At 33.6% G+C, this 12,031-nt stretch overlaps 1 protein-coding gene and 1 pseudogene across 1 annotated transcript; both read left to right on the top strand.

Moving 5' to 3' along the window:
* On the top strand, nucleotides 1,158–6,154 carry LOC105156335 (sec-independent protein translocase protein TATC, chloroplastic). The gene is made up of 4 exons (XM_011072430.2): nucleotides 1,158–1,563; nucleotides 2,895–3,202; nucleotides 4,097–4,387; nucleotides 5,644–6,154. The coding sequence occupies exons 1-4, from the start codon at nucleotides 1,299–1,301 to the stop codon at nucleotides 5,851–5,853; spliced, it is 1,074 nt and encodes a 357-aa protein (XP_011070732.1). The 5' UTR covers nucleotides 1,158–1,298; the 3' UTR covers nucleotides 5,854–6,154.
* Nucleotides 10,338–11,422, top strand: LOC105156728 (annotated as a pseudogene).

Genomic DNA, 12,031 nt, shown 5'->3' with positions numbered 1-12,031 from the left:
TTTTTCTTTGTTCTCTCTTAGTTTATGCCTTTAAATTTTTATTGAATCTATTGATAATAATTTTGTCGTTCTCATAATTGGAAGGATCAAGCTTTTGTGCAACCTCAACGGTTATATACGACTAATTTGAAAGAAATCTTCATTAGAGTACAACTAAATTTGATACATAGACTATTACCTAGTACTATTTATCAAATATTGATTAAGGACACAACTAAATTTGATATGCTTTCTTAATAATATATTTAATATGTCCATAATCGATCTTTGATCTTTTTTGGATTAAGTGTTTTCTTGTTGGATTACTATATATGTTATTATATTTTAATCTACTTAAAATCATGGAAAGTGTTCGTGGTTTATGGTACATAATGTTGGTTTTTCTTAATTACTACATACAAACGCTTGTCTCATTCTTTTATCTTTGTTAATCTTGACCTCCTATTTTTTTATAAGTATTAAAACCACTCAAAATCACATAAAATTGGACATTTGATTTTAGTTTTAAAAGTGAAAATTAAAAAAAGATTATTTTATAAAATCATGAATGACAATTTAATTTAAAATTAATTTTAAAAAAATTGAAATAGTACCGTGTGCACCCTCACAGTGAGAGGAGCATCTCAATTTAAGAATATTGGGCCCAACTCTTTCATCAGCCCATTAGTAGTAGTAGGCGGCGCGTATAACGCACTTCACAATCGAAAATGTGAAAAACGTTGCAGTACCAAAATCATTTTCAAACCATACATCCAAACATCCAATTCCAATTTTAGCACGTAACAAACACTTCGTTCCAATTTTTATAACAATAAAAAACTTTTACTAATTTTATTATTATTATTTTTTTATACATAAATATAATTATTGCAAGTCTGTTTTTTATTCAAATAATAAAAAGGCCAGTATAGAATATTTTTTTTTTTTTTGAGATTCGATAAAAATTATGTATAGTTGTTATGATAATACGTTATAAGTTAGTATATTATATTAAAAAAATAAAAAATCATTTTAAATTTTATTGATATAATAAAATAATTGATATCACATTGTCATAAATATCATTTATAAGCGAAATATGCTTCCTTTTAAATATTAGTAATATAATTCACCTACCCGAAAAAGCGCACAATAGAAAAATCATGCGGTACTCACTATAATGCACTGTGTTTTCGCCCCCAAAATATCCCCCGTCAAGCTCAGAAGACCATGATCAGCATTCAGTGCGTTCTGGTGCGAGCTCGGATCAACGCAATATTTTCACACGCACAACACACACCGAGAGAGAAGCAGCAGCAATGGGAAGCACGAGAGCCCTCATCGGCAGTCCACAGCTCAAGCATACCGCCCCTTGTTTCAAATGCTTGAACACAAAAAGCAAACCGAGGACAATCATAAGCATTGATCAAAGAAGATCCAAGGTACTGGGCCTCTCAAAGGAGATACATTTCAAGAAATTCAGTACAACAGTTTGCTCCGCAGTTGAGGACGTCGCTGAGAAGCAGCCCAAAATCAATGGTGGCAGCTTAAATGGAGCTGTCTCGGCTGTTGGAGATGGACTTGGTAAAGTAAAACCCTTTTCTCAATTGATTTTGTTCGAGAAATATTTTTGAGTTTCATGATCTTTGTTTGGCTTGATCTTAGAGTATATTTCTAGTTTTCTCGAAGGAGTTGGTAGTTGATTGCTGATGGTAAATGTGTTGTCTGGTCATAATTATGAGGGTTTTTCATCTTTGTTTTTTTAATAGGCGCGAACTTGGATATATATATGGCGTGTGATGTAATCCGATTTAGCTTTTCATCTGTTTGTTGGAGACAAACACAGATATCGGTAGTTTTCTGATTGTGGTGTTTTCTGGTATCTAGAGGTAAATATAATTTTTGTTTTAGGTGGAAATAGTAAGTAAAGTTGGTGCAGCAAAAATTGAAGCATAAACGTTGAATACATGCTAATTTTGAAGCTTGCGAGTAAATGCTTTGCTAAATATAGTTGCAACTGCTTTACTAATTTGTGAAGCTTGGGATAAATGCTTTGCTAAATATAAGTTGCAACTCTTATTTGATTTAGAAGAGAGATTTTCTTATTATGATAATTTGAGTGTAAACTTAGTTGCTGCACTACTTTTCATACGTCACAAAAGACAATGTTTTCCAGGCCAGTGATTATGGTCTTAAATGATTTTGTGTTGGATCATAAGTCATTGTGCGACCATTTGAAATTTCTCATATGTGCATATGTAATTATCTTATTTATCAAAAAATTATAAGTTCTTTTTGTTTGGCTATTGAGAACTGGCAATGCACCTTTGTCTTTTGTATATAAGATGAGCTCCCTGCATATGTTTCTACGTCTCAACTAGGTTCAAAAGTCTTTCTAAGGTAACAAGCAAGTTTGTGGTGTCTTTCAAGTGAATTACAATATTCTATTGATTATTGTATTAGCACTCGTTTTTTCTATGGGCTAGCAGGCCACATCTAAAGGAACTGAATTTGTTAATTTAACATCTGATTAGAAGGTCCTCCTGTTAACACCACAGTTGCACTTTTTCTTTGTCTTATACATGCTGCCCACCCATCTCAGATTGTAATGCTATCTTTAGGCGATTAAGAAGGGTTAAGTACTTCAGGGAGGCCACAAAACTTTAATGCCTCCCTTTTGAGTTATTTGTTTAATGGATCTTCCTTAACAGTGTCCTCATGCCGAGCTTGTTGGCCTGCATTTTTCCTAAAGTGCACACTGCTTCTCCATTTTGCATCAGGCTAAGACTAGAGAATTGTAACTTTTGGTCTGCACATATTACACCTCTGTATTCGTCTTACAGTATTTCCATTTTCCTTTCATATTTTACTAATGTTCTTTCTGCTTCTAAATTATATCTCTTGTGAAATTTCAGATTCTAGTAATGGGGCATTGGAAAAACCTTCTCTGAACAATAAATCGGATGATGGAGGAAATTTTATTTATGATTTTTTTTATCCTAATAAAGAGCTCCTCCCTGATGATAAAGAAATGAGTATATATGACCATTTAGAGGAATTGAGAGGAAGAATCTTTGTGTCGGTTTTGGCTGTCGGAGCTGCCATGGCTGGATGTTTTGCATTCTCTAAGGAACTCATTATGTTTCTTGAAGCTCCAGTTAGTGCACAAGGGGTGCGTTTTCTACAGCTGGCACCTGGGGAATTTTTCTTCACATCCCTGAAGGTTTGAGCCCATCCTAACTTCTTCCTTAAGTTAGTTTACTCGTTGAATCATTATTTCTACTTTCTGCACCACTAAAAAAGACTGCGATTGGAACTTTTATGCATTTAGTGAAAGTATCAAGAGTCGGTTCAGCTGAAACTTGTCCATTCTATTTTGCATCATTTTTTCTTGTATGGTTGTATTATCCATACCTGCAATTTTGAATAGTATTTTACCATCTAAAGCTACTCATCATGCCATGATGTTTGTGCATCAAAATGGTGACTCTTCAAGTGAACCTTACACATGAGTGGTGCTCCCTAAAATCATTGCAGTAGCTTTGTAGTTCCAGACTAACAGTCAGGTAAGACGAGGTTCAAAAGATGTGGTAAGAGATATGTGATAACTCTATCTTGACTTGACAGCAGTTAAATTGTATCTGATCTCAGTCTCCTGTTATGTCTACTATTGCCTGTTTGCATTTTCCTTTGTTGTTGAGAGATTGCAAATTGTATTTATTAACTCAAAGTTTTGATTGTTGAAACACATTCCATTTTTCCAACCTGTAGAACATAAGCTGCAAAATTTGACTGCCACAAAACACTATTGCTAGTTCATTCTTATCTAGAAGATACGTGTCTTATTCTCCTTAACAATTTATATATTTCAGGAAGTTTAATTATAGTTAAAGTAGTAGACCTCCTAGGGTCTTTCTTATGGTTCATTGAAAAAAAAAAAACAGCAATTTTTTACACTGAAAATTTCTAGTGACTTTTTCACCATTGTCTGGCTAACTTAGAACAAAATGGTTACCTTGCATTGTTGATAATGATGTGGCCCAGTGCCCCTACAAAATAATATATTTTTTCTTATAGAATACATTTTGGGCATTTTGTAATAGAATCTTTTGTGCAGGTATCAGGATACTGTGGCATTTTACTCGGAAGCCCTGTAATCCTCTATGAGATCATAGCTTTTATTCTTCCAGGTTTGACAAAGGCAGAGAGAAGATTTCTCGGGCCAATTGTCCTAGGTTCCTCAGTCCTTTTCTATGCAGGCATCATCTTCTCTTACTATGTTCTTACCCCGGCAGCCTTGACATTCTTTGTTAGTTACGCGGAAGGGGTGGTTGAATCTCTGTGGTCAATTGATCAATACTTCGAATTTGTGCTTGTGCTTATGTTTAGTACTGGATTGTCTTTCCAGGTAAAATTTTCTTTTAACGTGTATCGTTTCCCCTTGCCTATGACAGCATGTGGATTCTAATGTTAGTGATTTTATCATAGTCAAAACATGTCCTGAATTCTCACCTTTATCCAGAATTCCACTTTGCTGATGTTCATTTATTGCTGGCAGATATTTATATTAAAAATGAGCATGTGATTTGGTTGGCATTTATATATTAAGTATTTTCATTCTGTGAATCTACTATATGCTCTTGGTCGTTTCATACTTTTGCTGATTTCCTTAAATTTGAAGTAGCTAGGTTTTCAGAAGTTGCTGAGGAGACCTCTTCTGATGAACTTTGATTTTATCTGTTCTTTACTCTTCTTTTGATTGAATTACTATTTTATTCTTTAGGGTGGTTGTTGAATTTCCTTAGTTTGTTTAAGGACCATCTCATTCCCAGCAAAGAGATAGAGAAAGTTCAGTTATTCTTTATTCACTCTTTTACTGTTTGTTTCTGAGGGAATTGAGGGCATCAACAAGGTTAGAAAACTCAGGAGGTTTTAAGCCTGATGAATATCCAGAACCAAGAACATCATCCTACTTGTGCATGTGAATTGATTAGTCTTTTTGTTTACTGCTGGAGGCTGATGGTGGTTGCCAAGTTAACTCAGAGAGGGAGATGCATACATTGAGGGTATTTGTAGTTAAAAAACAGAAACAGTTTCCAGAATATTGCTCTCACATTGAATCTTTATTTTAGCTACTTGCTCAGGCTTGAGGGTTCTTAGTTGTTGGAGAATATTTCTGTATTCCCAGTTCAATGAGTTTTTGTTTGTAAATGTAGCATCAGACATGCTGAAGTCGGTTCCTTAGTGGAAGCACTTCTAACCGGCAATAATTGTCATGTGATCGCTACATTTTCTGTTATTGATGGCTCTCATAAAGCTCTTGTCTCAGAACTCGGCTCTCATAAAGCTCTTGTCTCAAAACTCTTGTCATACTTATGATAGCATATCCATTATTATCTTTTATAAAAGAACAAAATAATAGATTAGAGGCTGGAGATTGAGCCAGAGGTTTAAAGGATATTAAGAAAGTCCTGACAGTCTGATATCCAGTAGATGTTTCTGGAGGGAAGACGAAATGGGAACAGTTACCATGGCCTTTAAGATCATTTCCAATTCTTCAGATCTCAAAGTCAAATATTTTTCTGCTCACAAATGCATTCATCAGATCACAATTTCTCCACTCTACTTTTGGAAAATTGACTTTCTTTTGTTCTCCTTCTTCAGGTTCCTGTAATACAGGTACTTCTTGGACAACTTGGCTTGGTGTCCTCAGAACAAATGTTGTCGGTATGGAGATATGTGGTGGTAGGTTCAGTAATTGCAGCTGCTATACTCACACCATCAACAGATCCTCTCACTCAAATGCTCCTAGCGGGTCCCCTTATGGGTCTCTACTTGGGTGGTGCCTGGGTGGTCAAGCTTCTCGGCCGATGATCCACATTTTTAAGGTCATACAAAGAGCAACTTGCCCAAATCCCAGTATACAACTCCCAGGAATATCTGCTTACTGCTAGCGTATGTTTTCTAAAGACGAGTTTACTCGGCAGCCAACTCCGCTTATAATTGTATTATGTTCCGTAGAATTGCTTTCTGCTTCAATACAAGTAATTATGCTAAGCTACTAGTGTGGAGTTCAGATGTTAGAGTTGTTCATTTGTAAGGAAATTCTTGGCATAACTTTAAGTCCCCAGTTGGCTGTGAAAGGTTTTATTCACCTGGAGACCTTCAGATCAAATCTCCTACGCAGCAATTACACAATCACAAGAGAGAAATTCATGTTGGTCAAAAGAGCTCGACCAAAAATTCTTGTTCGAATTCTATCTGAATAACTCTAAATTAATTATATAAAACGTATAATATCTATTCTTTATTACTAGGACAAAATGCATAAGACCCCCCTGTGTTTTTAAAAGTCTGCAAAAAGCATCTCTCTGTTTTCAAAATAGGATAAAACCCCCCTCATGTTTTGTTTTAGTCAACAAAAAACCACCATTCTGTCAGCTACTAACGGGAAGTGGAGAAGACGCGCGTCTGCTGCGTTTGGTAGTCTTTTTCTGCGATTTAGGTTGATATTTAATGATTTTTTGGACCAAAATACCCCTCTATGGATCTATATAACACACAAAGGGATTTTTTGCTTGTTTTGTGTATTCTTTTTGTCATTTATCACCTTAAAAAATAAATTAAATTTTGGCATATTAAATTTAAATTGAAATATTAAATATTAAATTTAACTATTATTTTTAATTAATTAAAATATATATTTAATTACAATAATTATTATTAATTAGCCAAAATATTTAATTATTATAATTATCTAAAATATTCTTAATTTACTAAAATATATTTTAACTAATATAATTAAAATTAATTAAAAAATTAAAAAAAAAAAGAAAGAAAATCTGGTATTTCGCCCACTTTTGCCGGAAACTTCGAAACAATTTTCCGACGCCGTCCGGATGAATTTCCGACGCCCAATGGTACCATTAGAATCCTCTCTTCAAAACGAACATTTCCATACCTTCAATTTGAGTTTTCGTCAATCATAGAAAGTGGGCTCAAGCAACGATCGCCGAACATATTTTTCGTCGATTCGTCTCCGTCCGATCGAATCTCGGTCTCAAACTAGCACCATCAGACTTGTCTCTTCATAACGATTCTAAGGAGACCAGCCTCACTCAATTTGGTAAAGAATTTATGAAGATATGATGATTTAATCGAAATCTCGTCGCCGGCGACGAGATGTGGGGGGAAGGGGGGGGGTGGGGTAGTTAGTTATTTTTTTTTAATATATAATAATAATATATTTTTAAAATTTTAAATTATTTATATATAATATAAATTAAATAATATGTTGAATCTAGACCTTTTATTTTTTCAAAATCTAACGGTTGAGATTAATTGATTAGATCTAACGATCAATATTTGATCAAAAAAATCCAACGGTCATTAGAATAAGAAATAATATAATTTTATCCTATTACTAAGTGAGAGGACTATTTTGGTGTCTCACTTAATTTTGTTCTGTCATTTTTTTTCAAATTTTAAAATTAATTTCTTACTCCTTCATTTAACGTGGTTTTCTCATAAATACCATTTGGTAGTTATTTTTTTCATGTATAATTTTATTTCTCTAATATTATTTATTATCTTTGTTTGTCAATATTTTTATAAATATCAAAATATTTATATTAACTTATTATCTTAATATATAATTTTAGGTATTTTTTAACTCTACAAAAATTAATAATACAATTTCTAAAAATATTTATTTGAACTCATTTTTAAAAATTATGCACATATATAAAATGTGCCATATTTACTAATATTTATTGTTCAATTTGTATATAATTATAAAAGAAACTTATCGATATGAGAGGTGTGTCTATACGATCAGTTCTTTAGAGAAAGAGGACTCAAAGGAGCACATGCCCTCATATGAAATTGGACATCAAAAAATGCGACATGCAACAAGGTTGGTGTTCCATTCCACAAGTTATTATCCACTTTAATTTTATAAGAGCCTCGCAATTTTGTTTGTGAAAAGACACTTTATTAAAAAAAATATATTTTAATCTGCAATATGGGAAACATACCTACCAAACTATTTCTAACAAATTTAAAAATAACACATGAAAAGAATTAATATTGAACAGGGCTAATATCTTGTTGGGAGAAAAAGAAGAAGAAAAGGCTCTATTTTTATTATTTGAAGCGATGGATTATTATTAGTCAAGTAACTCGATTACAATTATTTTTGTCAAATATCAATAACTAACGAGATAATTACATCAATTTTATGTTGATCAACAATGTCGACAAATAAAATTCAAACAACACTTACTATTATATTGGACAACAGTAAAAATAACATTGTACGCATATCTTCAAACCCATAACCTATTTGAATATTTTCATAAAAGACTAATTTAAAATTGAACTTGAAAATAGAGAGATGTTTTTACAATTATGTAAATTTTACTATTATTTTTAGGAACATTTTTGACAAATTCCTAATAATAAATATATTTTATTTGTTTGAATAATTTTATATAAAAAATTATTTCAAATATTTCAATATTGAACTGTATTTTGTATAATAGTAATGGATTTTACATTCGTTTGATATACAATCATTTGAAAAAATTTCTTAAATCATTCATCTGGATCCATATCTTTCCACGTAACGTAACTTTATTTTTTGGATTATTGGTATAGAATGGCATATATTTCTTTACCTAAAAACAAAATTTTCTATCTATTTTGATTATTATTTAAAAAAAATGATATTTTTCTACACATACAATATATTTTAGTTACCAAAGTTTGTATTTATATGATAATTACTTTCACACAATTAAGACATTCTATTAAATATGTAGAGATCATCTTTTACATATATCCAATAATATATAAAATATAAAAATAAAGAAGTAGATAATTTGTGAAAAATAAATAACGAACTAAATTGAATTTTGAAAATAAATCATATTAGTAGAAATAATATTAATTCTTTAGTAGAATGAACTAAACAAAAAAAAATTGAAACTCGGAGTTCAAAACATGAATTTAGAACTTTGTCTACAAACAATAAATAAAAATTTAAAAAATCAATATTAAAATTAAATATTAATAAATAAAAGAACTCATAGTGAAATAAAACCAAGGTAACTTTGTCCCAAATTGAAACAAAAATTAATAGTTCAATCTTTATAAATATACAGTTGATGGGATGCATTTTTTAAATTAAAATTTAAAACTATTTTTGGTGGATTTTTTTTTTGTATAAAAAAATTATTTTAAGGGAGTTCTTTTGTTTTTTCTCAAAGATTCAAATCGAGAGATATATATTTTTTAGTGGAATCTTTATCTCCTCCAACTAATTTACATGAAACAGCGGAGGTGTACAAGTTGCTGTACGGATTAAGGAATTAAATAAATTATTATGATACTAATTAAATAATTCTGTAATTAGTTTTTATAATGATAGTTGTTGATTATGTACGTAGTTGAATTGAAATAGAATTTTAATAAAATAAATAATAATAAAGAGTTTTAGTCACGATTAATAACTGTTTCAATAAAAATATTTAAAATTTATAATAGTAATTAGAAAAAAAATATAAGCTATATAAATAGAAGAATATACGATAGTATATATGTTTGGTTGAAAAGATTATGAAATATGATTAAATATAAAAAATATCATTAAAGGTATCATTTTTTAAATTACTATCATCTTGACATTGTAACTTGTGGACAATTACAAAAGAGACAAATTCTCTCAATATTTATTAAAATAAAAATTTTAAAATGATAATTCTTGTGGAATATTTTTTTGCAACATTTAGATCATAGTATAGAAGTTCAAAATAGACATTAATAATAATAAAAAAAAAAGAAAGAAAGAGAACGAACATTTAATTTTAAAAAGACTTATAAAAATATGACAAAAAGTTCTATTTATTAAAATTTAATAACTAATCAAAATTCAAATATTTTTTGAAGTTAAAAGTAAAAGTAATATTTTAAATTTTCATTGTATTGAAATAAAGAATATTCCAATCAAATTTAATAACTAATTACAGTTTAGACTAATCAATGATATAATATATCTCATAAATTAAAATTGTTAAGATGGGATTAGTATTTTGTATTAATTTATTTGGTACATGTACATTAATGAGTAGGTCTGAACAGCTTTTGTAGCCCCGCCGTGTTTGAAAAATGGCAATAATTTACGAAATATTAACTCAATTATCGTGCTATATTCATGGCTATTTTTTTAATATTTGATTCAAATAACAACGTGACTCAAATTAATACAAGCACAAATTGCCTACCTTTTGTATAATAATTTAATAAATTGTGGTGTATATCAATTCTTTAAATACACGTGACCATATATTGTCTGATGAATTGGTGTCAAACCCTCATCTGAAACTCCCCCTCACCTCATAAAGCTAAAACTTTCATACCTTGATCAAATATCACCCCCAGTTTATATTCCCATGATTTTCTTCAATCAAGCAGACGAATCGAGAGGCTTGACTAGCAGTAACCATATCCAAAGTTCTCAGCAGTGGAAACAATCACTGTCCAATACTTTAACCTTGTTCTATCCATTAGCAGGACGGATTGTTGAAGATAGGTCTGTTGTTGACTGCAATGACGCCGGTGCTGAGTTCATTGAAGCTCGAGTTCGAGCTCTGCTTAGTGATGTTCTACAAGAGCCCATCGTCGAGCAGTTGAAGCACCTCATCCCTGGCGGTGCAGATGCTACTGCCGGCGCCCGTCCAGGGGCGGCCCTTGTCGCAGTGAAAATCACTTTCTTTGACTGTGGAGGAATCGCGATTGGAGTTTGTGTTTCACATAAGCTGGCCGACTTGGCGTCTATAATGACATTTCTGAACGCATGGGCGGCCTCGTGCAGAGGAGAAGCTGAAGTTCCTCGATTCACTCTCGACCTGGCCAACTATTTCCCACCCAGGGAATTTCCTGACTCTCCAGCTTTCTTGCGAAAGCTCACGTCAAAGGAGAAGAAGATTGTGACCAAGAGATTCGTGTTCAATAAGGAAAACTGGAAGCTCTTAAACAGGCGGCGGCGGCGGGTACCTCTCCATCTGGATCAAATGTGAAGAACCCGACAAGAGTGGAAGTCGTCTCAGCTTTTATCTGGAAGCCTTTCATAGATGTGGCGAAATCTGAAAACCCGGAGACGAAAAAGACATTTGCTGCATCCCATGGTGTGAACCTGAGGGGAAGAACAAGCCCGCCTCTTGTTTTGGAGAATGTATTGGGCAACTGCTTCGTGTCAACGACAGCGTTGGCCGATGCTAGTAACGGAGAATATCATGATTTGGTAGCTCAATTGAGAAGCGCCATCAAGAAAGATGCTCATGTATACATAATGTTTTTGTTGGAGAACAGCGGATTTGAACGTGAACTCTCCAGTTTTTTTTCCAATTATTTTTCAAACATTTGGGACGCACAATATAACTGAATATAATAAAACAAAAAAATTTTGCGATACAAATACGATGCGTAAAAAATTAAAATATTATTCTATTGTGTCTTCATATTTTTCCCATATTTTTCCTTTTATTTATTATTTTTTTAATAATTAAAATAATTAAATAAAAATTTTCACACCTCAAAAATTAATTATTTCAACAAAAACGAATTAATCATGTCATTTTGAGGTGACGTGCAAATTTTCATGCAGTGGTCGGCCAAGGCGCGCGCGCGCCCCGCACTGTCCGCGCCGGCGCGCGCACAGGCCGGCAGTGCCCGCGTAGGCGCCCGCGCGCAGGCCGGCACTGTCCGCGCAGGCGCGCGCGCGCGCGCCCGGCAGTGCCCGCACAGGCGCCCGCGCGCAGGCCGGCACTGTCCGCGCAGGCGCGCGCGCGCGCGCCCGGCAGTGCCCGCACAGGCGCCCGCGCGCAGGCAGGCACTGTCCGCGAGGCGCCCGCGGCCGGCACTGTCCGCGCAGGCGCGCGCGCGCGCGCCCGGCAGTGCCCGCACAGGCGCCCGCGCGCAGGCAGGCACTGTCCTGTCCGGCCGGCACAGTCCGCGCAGGCGGCAGCGGGCAGGGGGGCAGTGGCCCCGCCGG

The sequence above is a fragment of the Sesamum indicum genome, linkage group LG2 (assembly GCF_000512975.1).
Source record: "Sesamum indicum cultivar Zhongzhi No. 13 linkage group LG2, S_indicum_v1.0, whole genome shotgun sequence".
NCBI lineage: Eukaryota > Viridiplantae > Streptophyta > Magnoliopsida > Lamiales > Pedaliaceae > Sesamum > Sesamum indicum.
This window is presented reverse-complemented; position numbering and strand designations above follow the sequence as displayed.